This window comes from Cetorhinus maximus, chromosome 10 (assembly GCF_964194155.1).
Source record: "Cetorhinus maximus chromosome 10, sCetMax3.hap1.1, whole genome shotgun sequence".
Lineage (NCBI taxonomy): Eukaryota > Metazoa > Chordata > Chondrichthyes > Lamniformes > Cetorhinidae > Cetorhinus > Cetorhinus maximus.
The window spans coordinates 109,663,283-109,687,713 of record NC_135888.1 but is presented as its reverse complement, the minus strand read 5'-3'; the positions used below and the strand labels follow the sequence as shown (position 1 = coordinate 109,687,713).

At 40.0% G+C, this 24,431-nt stretch overlaps 1 protein-coding gene across 9 annotated transcripts in view; it reads left to right on the top strand.

Moving 5' to 3' along the window:
* LOC144685938 (rap guanine nucleotide exchange factor 6-like) overlaps positions 1-24,431 on the top strand; it is a 412,496-nt gene that overhangs the window by 295,964 nt on the left and 92,101 nt on the right. For all 9 annotated transcript variants that reach the window (XM_078550986.1, XM_078550991.1, XM_078550990.1 and 6 more), the window contains 6 exons: positions 4,738-4,874; positions 7,061-7,219; positions 9,546-9,698; positions 18,064-18,228; positions 18,478-18,585; positions 23,369-23,572. In XM_078550986.1, coding sequence (XP_078407112.1) covers positions 4,738-4,874; positions 7,061-7,219; positions 9,546-9,698; positions 18,064-18,228; positions 18,478-18,585; positions 23,369-23,572 — 926 coding nt within the window. The remainder of the gene's footprint in view (positions 1-4,737; positions 4,875-7,060; positions 7,220-9,545; positions 9,699-18,063; positions 18,229-18,477; positions 18,586-23,368; positions 23,573-24,431) is intronic.

Sequence of the window (24,431 nt, the reverse complement as noted above, 5' to 3'; positions counted from 1 at the left end):
CCCAGGAATGGTGGTGATGGTGTCTGCAACACTTTCTGTAAGGTAGATTCAATGAATATGACTGTGTCAGGCCCATGCTTGACTAGTCTGTGGGGCAGCTGCCCCAACTTTGGCATAAGTCCCCAGATGTTCGTAAGGAGGACTTTGCAGAGTTGACAGAGCTGGGTGCGCCATTGTTATTTTTGGAGCCAAGTTCGATGCTGGGTGGTCTGTCTGGTTTCATTTCTTATCAACTTTTCCATAGCAGTTTGATACAACTGTGTGGCTTGCTAGGCCATTTCAGAGGCCATTCAGAGAGGGGTATATCCTCACATTTTCGGATTCACCCTTGCAAATCTCTGCCAATGCCTCTATCCTCTTTCTAATATGGCGACTAGAACTGCACGCTTTAACTAAGTGTGGTATAACCAAGGTTCAATACGGATTTAGCTTAACTTCCATATTTTTCAATTCTACTTCTCTAGCAATAAAGCATAGTACTTGACCTGCTTTTTTGGTGGCCTTGTTAATCTGTGGACAACTTTTAGTGATTGGTGTGTTTGTACTCCAAGATCCCTCTGTTTCTTTACCCACTTAGACTTGCAGGTTCCAAGTACTAAGTGACCTGCCTATTCTTCCTACCAAAAGATACTGCTTCACATTTTTCTTTGTTGAACTTGATTTGCCAATCCTTTGCTAATCCTGCAAGTTTATTAATAGCATCCGTAATTTGTTGCAGTGTGGAATTAGTGTCTTGAACTATATATTCTGAATAACCTTTATTAAGGGGGAAACATAGTCTTCAGTGATGTGTTTTTTTCTGGACAAGGTGGTACACTTGTACAATCATTGGAAGACTGGCTTAAATTTTCACAGAACTACAGACAGTTTCCATTTCCAGCACCTGTTTAGTGCAGCTGGGCTACACAGAAATAAACAAATTTAAACCTTACTGTTAAATGCTAATGGCCTTCCAATCCAAATTATAATTCTTTCATTGTAGTTGCCTTTTAAATTTGAAATTTTAAGGTAATGTTATTTCTTCTTTTGGTTACAGTGAGACTTTCCTGCCCCACTCAAAAAGTGTCAGTATCTATCATTTTCAATTCAAAGATCAATTTCCCTTTTGATCCCTTACAGCTAATGCAGAGGAAAAATTCATCCTGGCAGTCTGAACGCAAAAAAATGGGATTTGTATGTGACAATGACTTCCTATGCCAGCCAGTCTGATTTTTTTTTGTACAGGAAATGGGAGTCATTATGGAGCTCAGGAAAAAGGGGTGTACATTAAGGTATAAATGTTTCAGCAGCTGTGAATACAGGGGACAAGTACCAGCTATATTTCATCTTTTTCAAAGTCAGAGTTTCAGTTTCCTTTTGAATAAATCACGAGCCCACAAAGTGCATATTACCTGAGACAAATAATCCCAATTGCACATATTGCTTTCATATTAGGGTGCTCAGCTGATGAAATCACTGCAGTTGAGACTGCGTAAAACCCTGCCAAAAATTGGAAAATCAAGCCTTTGTTATGATTAAATGCAAAGACTAGCTCACCTCTTGATTTCTCAAAATCTCTCAGCCATCTACAGAACTCAAGTCAAAAGTAAGGTAGAATATTGACCAACATAGCAAGAACACTCAAGAAGCTTAACACCAACCTGCCATTGGGCTCAACAAGCACTGTTGTGGGAGTACCATCACCACAAGCTCATGGGAAAGACCCATCACCACCACCTCAGGGCAACTCAATGCTGCCTTGCCAACGTTGCCTAAACCCAAGAACAAAATTTCAAAAATAGGCAGCCGCAACACACATCCATTTTCTGTGAAGCAGCAGTTTTGAAGGGCATAATGTTTAGCGTTGCAGTAGAAAGAGTTCAGACTGCACTGCTTCTTGCCTAACACTATTTTTGACTCCATAGCTGCTGAGATGTGTGAACACACCTTTTTTTCCCAGCCTTACAATTAAAAAAAAATGATCTTTCATAGTTTTTATAAGAAAGCAAGAAATACGAACATACGTACATATGAATTAGGAGCAGGAGTAAACCAATCAACCCCTCCAGCCTGCTCCACCATTCAATAAGATCATGGCTGATCTGAATGTAATCTCAACCCCACATTCCTGCCTACCCCCGATAATCTTTCACCCTCTTGTTAATCAAGAGTCTATCTAGCTCTCCCTTAAAAAAAATTCAAAGACTCTGCTTCCACCGCCCTTTGAAAGAAGAGAGTTCCAAAGACTCTCAACCCTCTGAGAGAAAAAAATTGCTCTTTATCTCAGTCTTAAATGAGCATCCCCTTATTTTTAAACAGTGACCCCTAGTTCTAGATCCTCCCACAAGAGGAAACATCCTCTCCACATCCACCCTGTGAAGACCCCTCAGAATCTTAAAGGTTTCAATTAAGTCGCCTCTTACTCTTCTAAATTCCAATGGATACAAGCCTAACCTGTCCAGCCTTTCCTCATAAGACAACCCGCCCATTCCTGGTATTAGTTTAGTAAACCTTCTCTGAACTGCTAACACATTTACACCTTTCTTTAAATAATGAGACCAGTACTGTACACAATACTCCAGATGTGGTCTCACCAGTGCCCTGTACAACTGAAGCATAACCTCCCTACTTTTGTAATTAATTCCCCTCACAATAAATGATAACATTCTATTAACTTGCCTAATTACCTTCTGTACCTGCATACTTACCTTTTGTGATTCATGCACTAAGACATCCAGATCCCGCTGAATCTCAGAGCTCACCATTTACATAATAAACCTCTTTTTTATTCTTCTTGCCAAAATGAATGATTTCACATGTGCCCACATTTATACTCCATTTGCCAGATCTTTGCCAACTCACTTAACCTATCAATGTCACTTTGTAGCCTCCTTACGTCCTCTTCACACTTTACTTCCCTACCTATCTTTTGTGTCATCAGCAAATTTAGCCACCATTCCTTCAATTCCTTCATCTAAGTCATTTATATAAATTGTAAAAAGTTGAGGCTCAGCACTAATCCCTGTGGCACACCACTTGACATATCCTGCCAACCAGAAAAAAACCCATTTATGCCAACTTTCTGCTTCCTATTAGCTAGCCAATCTTCTATCCATGCCAATATGTTACCCCCTACACCATGAGCTTTTATTTTCTGCAACAGCAACAAATAACACAGGATATTTGATCCACCAAGGTCACTTATTTCACAACCGCTTCAGTCATAGAATGTATAAAACCCTTTAGCCAACTGCCAAATTTCTTCCTCCCTCCCCAGTAAATTGAATGAAATTACAAGCCAAGTGTATAACCTTGCATCCTACATTACACATTCAGAATCAGTTGCCTTCATTAACATGTTTTTATGGTGCAAGTAGCACAGGAATCCTTGTGTTCTGCGCAGCAGCCATTTATTTCTGAATGTTGCTAAAAGATTCTCCACTCTGGTTTTAAATCAAATTTTCAGCCAGTTTTTTAAAAAGAGTTAACAGTTTTATAATAAAATGAAATGGTTTAGCACAGTTTAAATGGGAAGTTGTCTGAAAATTTTCAAATCATTAGTGGATTTATTTCAAGTTAGAATTTGAAAATACCTTTGTATCACAGGATTGCAACCGACTACATGCAAACCTCTATCTATAGGCTACATTCCACAGCACAATGGCTTAGAGGTTCAGAAAACCAATGATAACCTCAAGAAATTTTGACTCTGCAAAGATGTTGTCAGATTAATGAGCTGGTTACAGCAAAATAAATGTAGGGAAAGAAGGACTCTATATGCTAATTTCATATCCAGGGTTACACAATATAAATAATACAGGACTGAAAAGTAAATAGTGGGCAGTGGCACATGATGTTCAATCTCCCAGTGGGGAAAATGCCAGTGGGCAGGATTTTATGCGTCGGTGAGTGGGGGCGGGGCCCATTCGCCGACGTGTAAAATGGTGCACGGTGACATCAGGGGGAACTCCTGACATCACCGCGCCCCATTTAAATTTTCAGTAAGGCGGGGGCGCAGCAAAATTAGCTGCGCGCCTGCCGACCTGTCAATGGCCAATTAGAGGCCATTGACAGAGTCAGTTATGTAATTATCGGACCTGCCCGTCCAACCTTAAGGTTGGCGGGCAGGCCAGGAGCCCCAGCGCAAACTAGAAAAAGCATGAAACCTCATCCATGGGTGGGATGAGGTTTCATGTAGGTGTTAAAAAATTTTAATAACGTTTTTGTGAAAATTATGGACGTGTCCCACCTCATGTGACAGTGTTACATGAGGGGACATGTTGGGAAGTTTTACTTTTCTATTTTTAGGTTTTGTACATTTTGAGCTGATCTCCCTGAGGCAGCACTTAGCCTCAGGGAGATGAGTGCGCTCTTTCGTGCGCATGCACGAAAGAGCGCACACTCGATTTTGGGATTCTCCCCCCCTCGCCCGCACAGGGGGTGCATAGCGATTGTGTGTGGACATCATGCTACGCGGGCCTTAATTGGCCCACCCACGTAAAACGGCACGGCGCCTCCGATCGGGAGTGCCGGTCGGAAGCGCGCCTGTGCACGCCCGCCCCCCCCCCCCCCCCCCCCCCCGATGGGGGGGAAAGTCAGCCCAGTGTAAACGTTACTGAGGTTTCTCAGCATGTTGGCTGTAAATGCAATAGACGCGATTGAGAAAGATCTTGACATAACTTAATATAGTATACCTGGAGGTGGTTCTTTGGAAATGTATGTCTCTGTAATATAAGTTAAATGTGTATTATTTTGCAGAACAACTGCTGGAGTTCATGCATCAGCTCCCTGCTTTTGCCAACATGACTATGTTTGTCAGGCGCGAACTGTGCTCGGTCATGATCTTCGAGGTAGTGGAACATGCAGGAGCAATAATAACTGATGATGGAAAAGAGGTAACCACTACAATCATCTGTTTTTTTAAAATATTTATATTTCGTGAAACTTCACTAAAATTATTTTCATTTTATCTGAAGGGAAGTTTGCAGCCTTTCTATTTTCTCCTTAATGCTTGTTTGCTTCTCTGGCTTCAGGCTGACTGTGGCCAAGACAATCTTTTCCCAAGCTTCTGTTAACACAGCTGAGCCAAATGGAAGCTGCCTGGGAGTAGTCGACATGATTCTTCCTTCTGTTTTCTCTTGACCCCTCTGGAATTGGCTTGGGCTCCAATGCTTCTCAGCAGTGAAGGTTAGATTAGGAGTTTTGTGAAGTGGAGATATCAAATTTGGACCCTGTGATCCATGGTGTTGCAAGAATTGTTGCAAATAATAAAAACTGTTGAAATATTTGAATGAGGCTTATTCTGAGTTTTGCTGCCTGTAAACAAATGAACATGTGTGCAAGAGTACTTCACTTTCAATTCTTGAATAACTAATGGAAGTATTTTGCTCCTGGGATGAAGGGGTTGTCTTACGAGGAAAGGTTGATTTGTTTGGGCCTATACTCTTTGGAGCTTAGAAGAATGAGAGGCAATCTTAATGAAACATACAAGATTCTAAGGGGGCTTGACAGGGTAGTTGCTGAGAGGGGTTTCACCTCATGGGGGAAATAGCAAACTAGGGGGTAAAGTTTCAAAATAAGGGGTCACCCAATTAAGACAGAGATGAGGAAGCATTTCTTCTCTGAGGGTTGTTAGTATTTGGAATTATCTGCACCCAGTGCACAGTGGAAGCTGAGTCCTTGAATATATTCAAGGCTGAGTTAGATTTTTGATCCACAAGGGAGTCCAGGGTTATGTGGGGGTCAATGGCACAGCCCCCACTGTGCGCAGGCAGGAAAGTGGAGTTGAAGCCATGGCCTGGTCAGCCATGATCTTATTGAATGGCGGAGCAGGCTTGAGGGGCCAAAATGCCTGCTCCTGTTTCTTATGCTTTTATATTTTTAATAGCAAATTTAAGAGCTATATTGCAGTGTTCCTTATTCTTTCGTTCCAGTTGTTCTCAGGGCTTCTCCTGGGCATTCCAGTACTATTCTACTGCACACCTTCTGACCGTTTCAAATCCAGTCTCCTGTTTTTATAACCATGTTGACAGCCCAGTAAAATCAAAACTAGGGGCAGGTAAAATCCATTAAAGGCTGATATCAGACAAAACCTGAGGCTTATATTGCAAAATAAGTACATGTTTTCATTGTGGTAGCTACTCCAAAAGCAGAGGATTTTCTGTTAGGGCCCCATCTAAATAATTTGAGCATAACTTTTAATTACATTTTGATTTTTTTTGTAAGTGTAAGTGTGAAAGCTTTGTTTCAAAATAATATATTGAACTGACTGAGGAAAAATTACTGCATAATGACAGGATCACATTATGATGCAGCTGAGGATACTGCCAGTTGTTTGTTTGATCTTATTTCAATGCAAGTTAATTTCAGCCTTCTCACAGTTAAATTACAAAATGCCACTGAAAGCCCCCATTTTCATTTTTCTGTTATTCCTTAAACCCAGGAAGGAAAAACTCCTCTTATCTACCTTTATCAATTTTCCTGGTCCACTGAGTATGAGGCAATCAGCCAACTCCAAGTAGTGCACCAGGGTTACTTTAAATTTGGCCGCTGGGAAGCATATGGCAGCAATTCATAAATACCTCATAAATACTCTGTGTTATAAATCTCTTGACTATTTTGTTTTTTGCAAAGATGTTGATGCTGAGACTCCCTCTTTTGGAAAATGAGAATGGTGTTTACATTGCCAAGTTTTATCCATGCTTGACTGTACCAGGTTTCAGACTAGTAATAGTAATTGATCCAAGCTCTTATACTTTATTTGTTAGGGCAGCTAATATGGTTAAAAGCCACCAATTTATGACACAGGTCATTTTCAGTGTGTCTCTTTCTCAAATTACTTTGAGGAAGGATTCTGTTCATTAGCAAAATTGTAAATATGTAGAAAAATAAGATGTTTATGGCAATGCTATTAATAGCAGTGAGCAGAAATCTCTTTCTTGTTTGTCATGGGTATTGTAGCAGAGGATAGATTCCTAGAATATTTGAGGCTTTTAAATTTATGATTTTATATGAACACTGAGTGACTTGTGCATACATTAAATCACAGTTTTCCTCCAATTCAATTTTGCTTTACTTCCAGCTGGAGTCCTGGTATGTTATTCTAAACGGTTCAGTGGAAATCATCGACTCCCATGGAAGGTCTGAAATACTTTGCATGGGAAACAGTTTTGGTATTTCCCCCTCCTTAGAGAAACAATACATGAAAGGAATTGTTAGGACCAAAGCAGATGATTGTCAGGTAAGAACATGGTTCAAGAGCACTTTGATTATTGAAAATTTAGCAAGAGAATTTCTAATTTAGCCACAGTTGGAGGGTTTGCTGTGATGACTAGTTCCTGGGCAACTGTGAAACAAAATGAAATAATTAGACCATCTCCTTGAAAGCAGCTGGGCTCTTGACACTGATAATGTGTGCATGTTGGCAGTGAATAGTTACAGTTAGTGCCAGGTACCTGACTAAGATGAGAATTTGCATACTAGTCAAGACTGATAGTTTCTGTCTGGTCTTCTTCACCCATCTCCTACCCAAAGAAAGCAGATTTCAACAGTTTTGATGGAATTCTCTTGAGAGATAATCAGAATGACCTACAAAGTGAGGAGGGTAACATTTTATTATTATTTTATTCTTTTATGGATGTGGGCATCGCTGGCAAGGCCAGCATTTGTTGTTCATCTTTCTTGAACCATTGCAGTCCATTGGAGGTGGTTGGGAGGATTAGGTGGAAGTGCAAGGTACATTCAATTGTTATGATCACAGTGTACTGTAGAAAAATGTAGGATAGATAACACTAACAGTACATAAATCTGAAGAGGCCTCCTCATCCCCGCTGTCTCTAAGATTTGTTTGCATGTTTATTACTGCAACTGTTGTCATTAAGTAACCAGTAAATCTGCACTGACATTTTTAGACTTACTAGTTTCTAGTGTTATAAAATATGGGCCCAGATCTTCTGTTCTCCAGAATACCCAGTGCTGGGGGACCCCTCAGAAATCCCCGCACAAGGACTGCATAGGAATTGCCCAGGAAGTTTCAACTTCTGTCAGGCAATTATCCTGCACCTGGAACCCTCTGGATTTCCGATTTAAGGTCAGACATTTCAGATGGTTCCAACTTAACTTAGCAGAATAGTTACTCAGGAGAAGTTAGAATGATTAAAACCAGTTCTAACTCCTAAGTGACTATGCTACTGAGTAACCTCATCCCCCCCACCCCTCCTGCCATAAATGACAAACACCCACCCCCCTGACTACCCCTCCCTGACTCCCCCCTCATCCACTTACCTTACACACTTACCTGTTCCTCTAGCTTGTCAATGTGGTTGGGACATTTAAACTTACTGGAAAACAGCAGCTAATGCTGTAAAAAAAGGACGTGGCTTCAATTCCCCGGCGCTCTTACACTGCACTGAAAGACTCCAGGTGCAGCTATGTTCCTCATTTCTCAGCATGCCCAGGTCAGAAGTACAGACGAGAAATGTGGAGCTTCAGACTAAGGTAGGAAAATAGAAGTAGAGCGGCAATCCGATGGTGATTGTCACTCCACGGATTCTGTTCATGAGGTTAAGATTATTGTACTCGCCAATTGAGGGTTCTCTAAGCCTCACGTGGTACTGGATATACTGATACCTCAGTGGGGTACATGCACCAGGCAACGTGACACTGAATGATAGAGATGGAAACTTCTTAATTTGATGCCTGGTCTATGCTGAATTAGCCATGTATTCATGGGTGTCTGCAGTTAGCCTCAGCGTCTATGGGCTATAGTGTGGTCAATATTGGCTCCCTTATTCCAATTCAGCAACATCTGCAGAAATGAGTATGTCAGGACAGAATCAGATGAGTTTGTAACCTTCCCGTCCCATCTAAATCAGTAGTCTGCCAACATTTATTATCTGAGCTTGTTTGTGAACAGTGATCATTTCTTAGAGGCTCTGGTTAAGTAGCATGAGTTAACATCTTGAGGAAAGGAAGGAAGAAAATTGATTTTTCTTTTACTTTTACATAGTAGTGCAGTGTCACTTGTGTACATGGGTAACTTTTCAATTTTTAAATCTTCATGCCTATTGATCATCTGTTAAGTGGAATTTTTGTGATGCTGTTTATGCATAATGATCTGACATAGTGTGATGTGCTTTATTTATTTTATGTTGTGATATCTGAAAAGGTTGCTCGAGCACACAAGTTACAGGAAACCTACAATTAATCTGTTGGTATCCTAGTCCATTTTTGGTATGTTTTATGTGCCCCAATAATCATCAGAATGAAACGTGTGGGAAGTATGCCCATATTATAGTTGCTTCCACTTGCACTCTATTGTGACACCCAATAAGAAAAAGACATGCAATTTTACAATTACAATTTTTGCAGCCTTTAAGTAGGAACTTCCAAGAAATATGATTGTCTTGTGCAGAAACATCTTAAACTAATCTAATCTCACTGTCACTCATTAAATGTGTGTAAAAGTTTAAGTATACTTGGGGCTCTATCTCTTGACAAATTGGCTTTAATTTATAAAATGTGCTTAATCTAACCATTTTTTGGTTTCTTTTTCTATCTTGTGACAGTTTGTAAGTATAGCTCAGCAGGATTACTGCCGGATTCTGAATCAAGTGGAGAAGAACACTCACAAGGTTGAGGAGGAAGGGGAGATAGTAATGGTGAAAGAGCATAGAGAACTGGATCGTAGTGGAACAAGGAAAGGACACATAGTTATAAAGGTACAATGAGTGAAACATTGGATCATTGCAATTAATGCATTTTCATGTTTTCAGATAGAACTATTCCTTAACAAAAACAGAATTACCTGGAAAAACTCAGCAGGTCTGGCAGCATCGGCGGAGAAGAAATCAGTTAACGTTTCGAGCCTTCATGGCCCTTCGGCAGAACTGAAGCATAGTTAGAAGAAGGGAACTATTCCTTCTTTGTTTTTCAATGTCATTACTATAATTGACTCTCCCAAAGGCAAAGTTAAATCAATTTTGCCAGCGATTATTGAAGCACTTAATCTTGATATACTATGGAAACAAAATGTCATGATCCCTATAGAGACCAATAACTTTCAGAAGGATACTTGAACTTCAACTTAACCAACTTAAAGCAATCGCACACTTTTACTGTAACAAACTAGAAGTAACTTCGACTAAACATTACTTTGTAGGCATTTAATATTCTAACTGCTGAAAAGATAAGCCTTATTAATGCTTTAACATGACTGGTAACCCAACAGTACAAGACATATACATTACAATACGTTTTCCACAGGATTACAGTCTTTAAAAAAGCAGTTCGCAGCCACTGCAGTGGGTTCACAGACCCCCTTTTTACCAAGTTGTAATGTCAAGTGACCATCAAAAGGTGCTTCCCTTAATTTTCAGAGAATTCCCAAACTGACTCTCAGCAGTAAGATTCATCCTGGCGATTAGTTCTTCCAGCCTCGCCAGAGTAAATCTTCTAGAGTCTTTAGACCGCTACAGGATGCGTCTCTTCAACCATAGACCATCCTGAATTCTGCCTCAGTTCGTAGAGGACTCAGAGCCTTTCCTTCTGCTGACCACACCATTTGCAGCTTTTTGTCTCTGTGAGACACCCCCGACCACCGTGCCCCCTCTTATTTCCTGTTAAGAAACTTGGAGACTGAAAACCTGTCTACAGTGTTACGACCGCGATGGGAGGAGTGTGCAGTTTATCTAGCCCCACTACTCCACAGGTTGCACCATTAGATTAAATGTTTAATTCACTCATCAAAATGGTCAAATATTCATTACTGTCTGACCCAGAATGAAAGAGGCTTTAACCTGGCTTTTTTTCAATAAACTCAGAATGATTGATTTATTGTAAAAGGAAACTTAGTTTTTAAAACAAGTTGCAAGAACTGATTAAAACACAATTTGTAATCAGGAAGTGTAACTATCTATCCCTTTTAAAACTCCCCAACATGTGCGCACATGTGTATACACATACAATCTCTCTCTCTCTCTCTCTCTCTCTCTCTCTCTCTCTCACACACACACACACACACACACACACACACACACTCACCAGGTTTTTGACATTTTTGTCAAATCTGGCGTTCCCTTGTGTGAGGACAATTTGCTAGCGCCAGTAGATGTCTGGAGGTTCTCACCAACACTGCTTCAGCGTGGAGGGAAATAGAGCCGGACCAGTCCTTCTTGTCTCAGCCTCTCGGGTTTCCAAATACAGATGAGCTCCCCTGAGATGAGGATTCCTAGCTGGATACTGATAACCATACTGTATTTCACACAAGGCAAGGAGAGCGTGTGCTGGGCAGCTGTTCGCTTTTCAGTTCATTCCCAACTGTATTCAAAGCAACAAGTCCAAAACATAAAGCTCTCTGTCAGGTGATTTCCAGTAAATCACCAGGCCTTGCCTTAAAAAGTTTTTTCCCCCCATTAATTAAAGTGTTTGCAGTTCAGATAGACAAATAGCTCTCCTCTGCAATTGGCAAGCTGGTCATTTAGCTGACATCATGTGATTTCTTGGAAAAGGCAAACTTGCTCTAGTCCAAGGTGAACTTTGGATTTTTAAAAAATCCAGGTCAGCTCTCAGTTGTCCAAATAATGCAATATCCTTCCAAATTGTAAAAGAAAATACAGTTCTTAAAGATATGGTTCTAACAACAGTTAACCCAGCTGCTCCTGCCTTTGTTTTCATACATTTTACACTTTGCTCCCATTAAGTCTCAAACTGGGTCCCCTCCCCAATTCTATGGTAACCAAGCCACCTACGGTTGTTGGGCAGAATTCAAAGATCACATGACCCTCTTCATTCCTCCATTTTACCTTGAATTAAGGAGAGTCTCAAAACATAATCATCTTATAAATCCTTGCATTCATAACAAAAATTACTTACAAAATCAGCCAATTAATTATCAGCTGCATTAGGCTGTTTAAAATAAATTCAGATTTTTATTTCTAGGTAACAATTATCTTGAAGATTTTTGCAAACCTGTGACAGTTCACTCCCTGAAACAGATTTGCGCTTTCTCTTAAAAAAAAGATATTTAAAGCCTTGTAAACCTTATAAAGCATGTTATTCATATCATTCTGGTTGGCTATGTCAGAAGTCCCATACCTGGTGATAACAGATGTTGTAGGGAAATCGTAGCTTGATGAATAGACTCTCATTGATATAGTAAAGTTTCCACTTTTTATGTGATAACCCTTTCCTTTGTTTAAAAATCAGTTGAAAACTTGTCTCTTTGATCATACCTTGAGTCACCTCCCTAATTCTCTTTCCATCATTGCTAGGTGCCTGGTTATTTTCACTTCTGAAATACTTTGGAATGTTTTATTATGTTATTATTAATATAAGGTGCAAGTTCTTGTTGAGTGAGCAGGCAGAAGAATTTGCAATGAACAGCAGTTTGAATGTTTAAAAGCTTATTTAATAAATATTGTCATCAGTTGATGATGTGATCCAATTTGTTGCTGCTCTCAATATGATTCACCTATGTCAGGCTGAGACACTTCAACTTTTTCTTTCCTCATACTTCTTTATTTCAGTAGTGTCTCTGTGGCTGTGGTATAAGGGTCTGGTATTTACATGGTTAATGTGGGACTGAGTACAGTGCCGCTGAAGCAGTGATGTAAGAAGACCCAGACTCAGGATCAGTATGGTGTTGGGCAAAGACATGTTAAGACCTAGAGATGGAGATAGCTCCATGCCTGTACCCTTTACTGCATCAATGTATATTTACAAGTAGTTAATAAAGACTTGCTGTTAACATACAGAAGACTACGAAGACTTCCTTAACAGATGTGTTTGTAACCTACACCATTACAACATGGTGGCAGCTGGGGATCAAAAAAACCCTCAACCTCACAAGAATGCTGAAATACAAAGAAGACAATCTTAAACGGATTCTGAAGTGAAGAAAACACCCAATTGAATCTACAGATACTGAGAAAAATTGTCAGAAAAGCTCCAGATGGAAGAACCTGGAAGCTAAAGGGAGACGTTTTCCTGCAGCATTAGACTTCATTGAATGTTCTTTGGAAGTCCAGCTTCAGAGTGCAGAGTCGACAGAACCTGCAAAGGTGAGATAAATCTTTTTAACTTCCAGGCTGCAGCCCCTTTTGCTAATTCAGTCAGAAGTGCTGTTTGAATGAAACCCGTCCATAATCCTGATCCCTGACTGCGAGCCTCAACATATGGCCTCTGAGTTGAAAAGAAAAAAAAATTAATGATTAACTTAATTTTTGGGACCTCATGACTGTCAGAATCCTTAAACAGCAAACCTGCGGTTAATTTAAAAGCCCCACTACTTGCAATGCTACATTACTGAATAAATCAAGTCAGCAGAGAGCTGACCCACGCAGCCATTGTTAAAAAAGGTTTCAGACAGGAGTGCATCACCACCATTTTGCGCTCCCTGCCAAAACCGGTGCAGGAACTCTCCTTGGTCTCCGAAGAGTCTGGTGACGCCATCTTGAAATTTAGAGAACTGCAGCAAACTCCGCCGAAGAGAAAGAAGTTATAAAAAATGGAAGGCAGAGTTCAAAACTTGCCGTCAAATATCTTTTGTCTGTTTTAAAAATTCATTATAAACAACTTGTTTCCAACGTTTTCTGCAGGGAGAGCAGTTGATGAATTAAAATGAAAATCCCGCAGTCACACCAGGGGCCTGCCAAAGCTGACAAGTGTGAGAAGAATAGAGAGAGAGAATAAAAAATTGCTGCTGGGGAATCATTTTGGGGAAGAAAAAATGGTTACTGTACAGCCATTCTTAAAAGGGCAATGACATTTAAAGCTGGAACTACAGAAGAGCAGAGAGGAAAAAAAATGATTACTGTATAGCCATTCCTAAAAGGCTAACAACATTTAAAGCTGCGATTGCGGATTAAATATTAAATTGCCATAGATCAAAAATGCAACTTACAGATCAGTTTAGACTCATCCCAGGGCCAAGGCAAATGAAAAATTAGATGTCCTGGAGAATGGAATTTTTAAATTTCTAGGCAACATCTTGTCTCAGTAAGAAATCATAAATAGTCTAGATTAATACCGTTTATCCTTGTTTGGTGAACTTGCTGACAATGTAACCCTGGCGCAGTACATTGATGAGTCCTCAACTAGTGTCAATTAAACATTATTAACCTTTGAGGAATTTTTAAAATCTTAAAGTGGAGAAGCGTACAGAGCTTAAAAAGAGGCATTGAAAAGCCCCAGCAAAATGATGAAAAAGCAAAAGAAAACACTCAAACAAACCACAAAAGGGCACCAGAGAGGTGCAGGGCTTTCCGGAAGCCCCAGTAATATATATTTATGGGAAGTCTGAGGCAGAAGTCACAAATGATTTCCGTTTCGAAGACTTGGACACGTTTCTAGACCAGTACTAGTAGCTGGTAGTGAATGACGAGGGGCGGATCAAGAAAAAGCAGACGTACAGTCAGAGAATGCTCGTCTCGAAGCTACGTTGGAAGAACTCGACCTGAAGTATAGCCAGGCACGATAGCAGACAAGAAAGGCACGAGAAAGGAAGCCATTGCCTTGAAAGACTCTTTGATTAACCGATACGTATCCCTGGAAAAACACGAGGAGTTGGGAAAGACTTTGAATGCTATTTCAGAGAAAGCTGCATTGGAGCTATCAGTAATGACAAAGCAATACACTGAAATGCGGAGTGAGAAGATGAATTGAACAAGAAAATAAACAGTTGAAAGAGCAGCTAATTGTCCTTTAGGATCAGATTCAAAAACAGTAAACTACCCTCCAGCAACATGAGCAGCAGAATGGCAGAACAGTAGAACAAACTCATTGAGACAAAAAAACTCAAGATGAAGTACTTAAGCTTTGCAACGAAAAAGAAAACCTATTGAAGGACCTTCACACACTACAAGGATTCCTCAGGTCTAAGTTTGTTCCTCTGGAACATTACGAAGTGAAACAAAATAAATTTAATGCCACCCTAAAAGAACTGATGAACCAGTTTTCAGAGAAGACTTGGATGTTCAATATTTCAGGAGGAAGCTGAGAGGTCCAAGAACGAGGCCGCAGCACTGAAGGAAACAGTTGCACATTTGGAAGGAACCTTGGAAAAACATTACATTCCCAGAGGTGTATGAAGAGATGAAAATCAGGAACATAGAATGGCAAGTGAAGGGAGAAGTTCTCACTGAAGAGCGTGAGATCTTTCAAAAACAATTAGTAGAAATGCAACTACAGAATGTGAGCTTGAAAGGTAGTACGGAGGAATTATACTCTGCCAAGGAAAAATCGATCAGTGGAAAGAATGCGACATATGGCATGAAACAAATCCTTGAGCTGATGTACGTCATCTGTAATCAGCCGCCTTCTCTCCTGAGCAGGGATTCTTGCATCGCCCTGGATCTCCTCCAGACAGTGAAGGAGGTCAAGACTACCACCGTCGTTAGCCAGCCAAAACGCTAAAGAGTATTCAGACTCAGATTTCACCTTTGATCTCTCTTCCCCCTTTGCAAAGCAGATTTGCCCATTATCATTCCAGGTCCCGCAAAGTCCCCAATGGTCAGACCAACCTACCGCCCACAGGATTACCATGACACCTCCAGTGGAAGTGGTACCAGAGAATGATCAGTCTGAGAAGCTTCTACTTCCAACTATGATGATGGTACAGCTGGTTGACACAGCAACCACTCGGCACACTGAAACGTCTAGCCAGCATGCCACAACCACAATCGATGCTGGAACCTGGTATCAGTCTCTCACCATTGATAACAAAATGCAGAGGTGAGTGTACCACTAAAACTTATTCTCGCCACAGGATTGCTGTTCCTCAGCCACAAGACTTTGAGATGGCCCACACAGAGAAAGAAGGAGAAAAAGCAGCGCCAAGGAGATGAATACCGTGTTCGTCCACTCCGCAAGAAATGATCAAGAGTAACAGCAACTGTGGATCAATGCAACGGCGAAACTGACCAGGCGTGGGTCAACATAAAACACTGGAAGAAAAGAATGAAAGCATACACAAATGCCAATCCAACCTCCAAGCCAACAACAAGAAGCAGAACCAACAGAGCCCACCACTCCTCTGACAGAATGGCAAACGAGATGTGGAAGGGTTATAAGGTCTCCAGACCTCTTGAACCTCTAACTTCAAGGACTTGAAGCGGGGGAGATGGGGTGGTGAGAATGTTGTTAATGCTAATAGCAATAGTGTTGGAATAGCATTAAGGTTGTAACAATAAGGTAAATGCAGAAGACTTATCACAAAGTAAGACTTGAAATAAACTAATAAAACTCTATATCCATGGGATAAACACTTGGTATGAGGTGTAGCATAAGGGTCTGGTATATACAGGGTTAATGTGGGACGAGCACAGTACTGCTCACACAGTGATGTAAGAAGGCACATGACCCGGACCTAGGGTCAGTGTGGCATTGGGCAGAGACATGTTAAGATCTAAAGATGGAGATAGCTCCATGCATGTGCCTTTTACTGTATATATGTATACTTACATGTAGTTAATAAAGGCTTGCTGTTAACATACAGAAGACTACGAAGACTTCCTTAATGGGCATGTTCAGTAATCATTTCAACAGTGGCTATTTGCCATTTTTAACCAAAATTAGAAAACAGATTCCCAGGCCTCTACCAACACTGCTTTTAGGATATGAGTTCAAAGCCTGGTATGAGAACCCTTCCATTTCTTTTTTTTCTGCCCCTTCCCTCGGTTTTCCGATCTCACACCAGCTTGTTTTCATTGAGGATCATGTAATGGATCCATCAGCACATTACTATGATACACTAATCTTACATTGCTCCTAATGCATATTCAGTAGCAAAAAAATGCATGCACCCAACATTGCATTGCCTTCCACCTTACCTCAGCTCAGCTATTTGTGCTATTATAAAAGAAAGAAGATCTTGCAGTTATGTAGTGCCTTTCACCTTATCAAGACATTTCAAAGTGTTTCATGGTCAATTAAGTGCTTTTGAAATGTAGCCACTGTTGTACTATAAAGAAGAGTCCATATAGCAAGACGCTACAATTAGCGGAGATAATGACAGGTAAACATTGACTAGGACACCAAGAAAACTTATCAGCTCTTCAAATTCACATAGTACCATGGGATCTTTTACGACCCCTTGAGTAGTCATTTTAAGATCTCAGCTAAAATATGGCACCTCTGAAGCTTCAACAGTCCCTCAGTATTGGACTGAAGTCTCACCTTGGATTATGTGCTGCGGCCTCTGGACTGGGGCTTGAACCCATAACCTTCCAACTTATAGCTGAGTGCTGCCGCTGAGCCAAAGATGATACACAATGAATTTGTATTCAGTATTTATGTAAAAACAAAACATTTGATTTGCACGATGTACAATGCTTCATTAGTTGAAAGCTGACCTTTAGTTATGCTAATTTATATTAAAATCTCTCAACTTCCTAACATATTGTTGAACCACTTGTTTACTTTACTGTTGATTGCAGGTTGAAATCCTAGGAGTATGGTTGACTGCATTTTTTAAGACCTTTGAATAACTTTGTCCATGTTATCTACTATAAACAAAATAGAATGGCATTTCTGCCTTCACATATGCTTACATCTATGCTGAGAGGAAGCCAAAAGCAAACTCGGATAATTTTTATTGAAACAGTGGGGAAATAGAAGGTGTTGATGCATATAGCTTCTCTGTTGAGTGAAGAACCATTCCCATAACGTCCTGCCAAAACAAAAAGTATTTGTTACTGGGTAAAAAGTCTGAAAGCATGGTTGCCTGGTAATATAGATGTTCACAGATGATTTTGCAGTGTGACAATTGAAGGCCCTGTGATTTAATAAACATGAGGCACGGCATTTTACAGCCCCTTCCCCTGGAGGGTTTTTCTGGTCCCGCCAAAGTCAGTGGACTTCTGAACAGCAGGCCGCATTTTGTGGCCCCACCCCCGCCGTGACAGGGTCATAAAATTCCACCTGAAGAACACAAGCAAAATGTATCACTGCCTCACCTACAGTGAACACAGATTTCTATTAGCTGAACCAGTGAGTAATGTTTGAAAATTTGCCAAGATGGAAAAAGTGTTTTAACTAAAAAAAAAGGAAAGAAAAAGAGTAACTGAACTGATTTTAATAACATTTCAGGGAACACCAGACAGACTCATTAGGCACCTCGTTGAAGAGCATTCCATTGTGGATCCCACGTACATAGAGGATTTCTTGTTAACGTGCAGAACATTTCTGTCAGGCCCTATGGAAGTTGGAGAGAAATTGCTGGAGTGGTTTAACGTTGATAGCCTTAGGGACAAGGTCAGTGTGAAGAATGTTATTAATTTCCAATAAATGAAAGCAAGATAATGGATATTTGAAGACCAAATGTTTTCTTAAGTGTGCTTGTGTAAATTGCCATTTGGTATGGCTACATGTCTTGGAATTGACAAGGATATACAGCAACCAACTGTTAATTAAAATATGCAATTAAGTTTATACCAAACTCTTTAACATGTTTTGCAACTTTTTATGTGTTATACTTCTGAATTCCAAACAATCTTGTTTTAGGTCACGCGAGTTGTGCTCTTGTGGGTGAACAATCACTTCAATGATTTTGAAGGAGATCCTGCCATGACCAATTTTCTAGAGGAATTTGAAAATAAGTTAGAAACTGCAGTAAGTATATAAGCCGCAGTAGTATATGAAAATCTTGACACATCAGTAAATGTTTTAGCATACTGCAAAGCCAAGTACAAGAGCGATCACCAGTATGATAAAAACAGCAAATATAATTTCAAATTAAACATCGCAAGTTAACTTCATCAACAACATGAACAAGCGACAAATAGAGAATAAATTAAGTTTGAAAATGAACATGGAGTGAATGTAGTGTGGGAAGTAATATATGATTTATAAAGAATATAAACTTTTAGAAAAATAGTTGGTTATAGAACTGACGCATGGCTCCAAGCAACCTTGTCCATTGCCTGCAAGCAATTTACATTTACCCACTGTTATCTTTCCCTGTATTTCTGGCACTTTAATTTTGCAATTCATGGGGCACTGTTGAGCAATAAACTTCTCAAACTTCACTTTTGCAATTTATCATGTCACTGAACTTGGGCAATATTACTGCCTTTTAAAGATTCCAGGCTGTCCATTCTTTTTCTATATACTTACTGTAGAATGTCATTAATCAGTTGTATATTAGTTCGGATCAGATTGATGAGATAATGTATGACATCACCACCCTCACCAAAACTGTCCCTTCCCGCACTACCTGCCCCACCCACCACCACCACCATTATATTTATGCTGTGTTCATTTTCAACGTAAACCATTCTCTTGTTCCTGTTGTTGGTGCAGTTAACTTGTCATGTTTAGCATTGTTACATTTGTTGATTTTTTTTAAATGGAAGTGATCTAATGGCAACAATACACTGCAAAGTTTTTATCATATTAGTCATTGCTTTTGTACATAGCTTTGCCTCATGCCAAAACATTTACTAATATGTAAAGTGTCTCATATACTCCTGCCTTATCATTCATTATTACCGAAATAAAAATCTCTCTTGTTTGAATGTGCTGTATAGCTTCTTTTGATCAAGTAGTGTCTACTTAATTGTCGCTTTTGAGATTAAAAAACTGTGAAAAAAGAATTAAAATAAACTAAATCAAAGTTAGTTACGTTACATGTAATTGGTTGATTTTGAAATCATGGTTTACTTTTGAGTTTCAGATAATAGTTATAAACCATTCATTCTGAATCAGGTGTTTGATGTATAAGGCCAAAAGACGTAGGAGCAGAGGTAGGCTATTCAGCCCATCAAGTCTGCTCCACCGTTCAATGAGATCATGGCTGATCTGATAATCCTCAACTCCACTTTCCTGCCTTTTCCTCGTAGCCCTTGATTCCCTTACTGATTAAAAATCTGTCTATCTCAACCTTGAATATACTTAATGACCCAGCCTCTACTGCCCTCGCGTTAAGAATTCTAAAGATTTACCACCCTCTGAGAGAAGAAATTCTCCTCAAAATCTCTGTCTTAAGTGGGTGACTCTTTATTCTGAGATTATGCCTTCTGGTCCTAGACTCTTTCAGAAGGGGAAGCAACCTATCAGCATCTACCCTGTAAAGCCCCTAAGAATCTTATATGTTTCAATAAGGCCACCTCTCATTCTTCTAAACCTCAATGAGTACAGGCCCAACCTACTCAACCTCTCCTCATAAGAAAATTCCTCCATACCCGGGATCAACCTCGTGAACCTTCTCTGGATTGCCTCCAATGCCAGTATATCTATCCTTAGGTAAGGGGACCAAAACTGTTCACAGTATTCTAGGTTTGGTCTAACTAGTGCCTTGTATGGTTTTAGCAAGACTTCCCTATTTTTATACTCCATTCCCTTTGAAATGAAGGCCACATTCTATTTGCCTTCCCTAATGCCTACTGAACTTGTATGCTAGCTTTTTGGGGTTCATACACGAGAACCCCAAACTCCTCTGCAGTCCATTTAAATAATATTCAGCTCCTCTATCCTTTTTGCCAAAGTGCATAACCTCACATTTTCCCACATTATATTCCATTTGCCAAGTTTTTTGCCCACTCACTTAACCTGTCTATATCCCTTTGTAGACTCTTTGTGTCATCCTCACCACTTGCCTTCCCACTTATTTTTGTGTCATCCGCAAACTTGGCAATAGTATATTCACTTCCCTCATCTAAGTCAATATATATTGTAAATAATTGTGGCCCCAGCACTGATCTCCACTAGTTAAAGGTTGCCATCCTGAAAATGCCCCCCCTTATCCCAACTCTCTGTCTACTATTAGTTAGCCAGTCCTCTATCCATGTTAATATACAACCCCCAACACCATGGGCTGTAATCTTTTTAAGTAACCTTATGTGAAGTACCTTATTGAACGCCTTTCGGAAACCCAAATATATTACATCTACTGGTTCCCCTTTATCTATCTGGCTTGTTACCTCCTCAGAGAATTCTAATAAATTTGTCAGGCATGATCTTCCCTTCATGAAGCCATGCTGACTCTGCTTGATTATATTTTGCATTTCTAAATGCTTTGCTATTACATCCTTTATAATAGACTCTAACATTTTCCCATTGACAGATGTTAAGCTAACTGGCCTATAGTTACCTGTTTTTTGTCTCCCTCCCTTTTTGAGTAAGGGTGTTACATTGGCCGTTTTCCAATCCTCTGGGACTTTTCCAGAATCTAAGGATTCTTGGAAGATTATCACCAGTGCACCCACTGTCTCTGTAGCTATTTCCTTTAATATCCTAGGATGCAACCCATCAGGTCCAGGGGACTTATCGGCCTTTAGCCCCATCAGTTTTCCTAATACTTTTTCTCTAGTGATAGTTATAATGTTTATTTCCTCCCTGCCTTTTGCCCCTTGATCATTTAGTATTTTTTGAATGCTATTAGTGTCTTCTACCGTGAAGACTGATGCAAAGTATTTATTCAACTTCTCTGCCATTTCCTGGTTCCCCATTATTATTTCCCCAGCTTCATTCTCTAAGGTGCCTGTGTTCACTTTGGCCTATCTCTTCCTTTTTATATATGTAAAGAAGCTCTTGCTGTCCATATATATATATTACTTGCTAGTTTACCCTCAAAGTTTATTTTCTCCCTCTTTTTTTTTGGTCATCTTTTGTTGGCTTTTAAAACTTTCCCAATCCTCTGGCTTACCACTAACCTTTGACACATTGTATGTTTTTCTTTCAATTTGATACTATCCTTTGCGTCCTTGGTTAACCATGGTTGGTTTATTCCCTTCCTAGAATCCTTCTTCCTCACTGGGATATATCTTTGTTGCGAGTCATGAATTATTTTCTTTAAAGTCGACCATTGTTTAACAACAATCTTTTCTGCTAAACTGCTTTCCCAGTCCACTCCAGCCAATTCTGCCCTCATTTCTTTGTAATTACCCTTCTTTAAGTTTAGCACATTTGTTTCTGAACTAAGTTTCTCACCCTCAAACTGAACGCTAAACCCTATCATGTTATGGTCACTGTTTCCTAGGGGGTCTTTTACCCCGAGAGCATTTATTAAACCTGCCTTATTACACATTACCAGATGCAAAATAGCTTGATCCCTGGTTGTATCCACAACATACTGTCCTAGGAAACAGTCCCAAATATACTTCATGAATTCTTGCTAGTGGCTTCCTCTGCCACTTTGATTTTCCCAATCTACATGAAGATTGAAGTCACCCATGATTAATCTACTGCTTTTTTCACATGCCCCCATTATCTCCTGATTGATTCTGTGTCCTACATTATAGCTACTGTTAGGGGGCCTGTAGACTACTCCCACCAGTATCATCTTCTCCTTGTTATTTCTTACCTCCGCCCATAAGGATTCTACATCTTCCGATCCAAGATCCTTTCTTGTTATCGTACTTAATCCATCCCGTACTAACAAAGCTACCCCGCCACCCTTTCCTTCTTGCCTGTCGTTTCGAAAGGTCACATACCCCTGTATATTTAGTTCCCAGCTTTGATCTCCTTTTAACTATGTCTCCATAATGGCTATAAGATCATACCCATTAACCCCTATTTGTGCCATTAATTCATCTATTTTGTTCCGCATACTGCGTGCGTTTAAGTAAAGAGTCGTTAATTTTGCCTTTTTATCATTTTTTTCCCCCTTTGACCCTATTTGCTGCTTTTTTGTTAATGTTCGTACACTCTGTCCCGTCCTGTCACACTCTGGGTATCATTACCTAACTAGCTGCCTTGCAAAGTTGCCATATCCTTTTGCTTTGTAAGCCTATGTATACTTTCTCCAGATCCCTCCCCCACAACTATTTATTTAAAGCCCTCTGTACAGCCCTAGTTATTTGATTCACCAGGACACTGGCCCCAGCACGGTTCAAATGAAGACCATCCCATCGGAACAGCTCCCTTCTACCTCAGTACTAGTGTCAGTGCTCCATGAACTGAAACCCATTCCTCCTGCACCAATCTTTAAGACATGCATTTAACTCCTTGACTTTATTTACCCTATGCCAGTTTGCCCATAGCTCAGGTATTAATCCCGAGATTATTACCTTGGAGGTTCTGCTTTTTAATTTAGCTCCTAGCTGTTCAAATTCTTTCAGCAGAACCTCCTTTCTAGTCCTATCAATGTCATTGATATCAATGTGGATCACGACAACTGGATCCCTCCCCTCCCCTCCCACTCCAAGTTCCTCTGCAGCCTTGGGGAGATGTCCTTAACCCTGGCACCCAGCAAGCAACACAGTCTTCGGGACTTGCGTTCGCTGCTGCAGAGAGCAATATCTATCCCCTAATTTATACTGTCCCCTACCACTACTACATTATACTTTGTTTAGAGTACTGATCAATAATCACTTCCAATTGTTCATTGCTTTCTGCCTTTATTGTAAAATATGTGGAGAGCTACTGGACAATTAATGTTCCTTTTAATTTTCAGAAAATGAAAGGACATCTCAGGTTGTTGAATATTGCTTGTGCTGCAAAAGCCAAATGGAGGCAGATAACTTTGCTAAAACCTTCTCGAGAGTCCCCATTGTACTTTAGCCTGCTTGGTGGCAGCGAGAGAGGATTTGGTATCTTTGTGGAAAGTGTGGAGGCAGGCAGCAAAGCTGCTGAAGCTGGACTTAAGCGAGGTGACCAGGTAAAAACTATTGCATTTTAAAATGCAATTATTTGTAACAGTTGAACTCTTTTATAGCTTGGCCTTTTTGAAATTTACATGCTTTATTTTTTTCAGAGATTTATTGAAGATTAAGTCTATATTTTGTCCATTGTATAAAGAATCAACAAGTATTGTATGAAATTATTTAAAACACTGTGTCAGCAGTGGCTGAATTGGTATTACTCTTGCCTTTGGGTCTTAAAGTTCCAGGTTTAAGTCCTAATCCAGGACTTGAGCACAAAATAAAGGCTCAGGGAGTGCTGCACTGTCGGAGATGGTGTCTTTAAGATGAGACACTAACCTGAGGCCCTGTGTGCCCCCTCAGGTGGATGTAAAAGGTCCCATGGTACTATTTTGAAGAAGAGCAGGCAAGTTATCCCTGGTATCCTGGCCAACATTTATCAATCAACATCACACAAGAAAGGATTATCTGGTCATTATTACATTGCTGTTCTGGGAGCTTGCTGTGTGCAAATTTGCTGCTGTGTTTCTCATATTCCAACAATGACTACATTCCAAAAGTACTTAATTGGCTGTAAAATGCTTTGAGATGTCCAGTGGTCATGAAAAGCGCTATGTAAATACAAGTCTCTTTGTTTAACCTGACTAACTAACCGTGTATGTTGGACCTGATTTAAGCAGGGCATGCTAATATATGTTTATACATTTGTTCAGTTCTAAAAATGCACTGCGCATTGATTGTGTCCCAAATGACTGCTGGGACATTTGCTTATCTTAGATTACCTTTTGTTCAAAGTTCTTCTGCAAATGTTCTGATGAAATATGCGAGCCTCGATGGGAAATAAGGAAAGGCAGTTCAGAAAATTCAACTGCCACT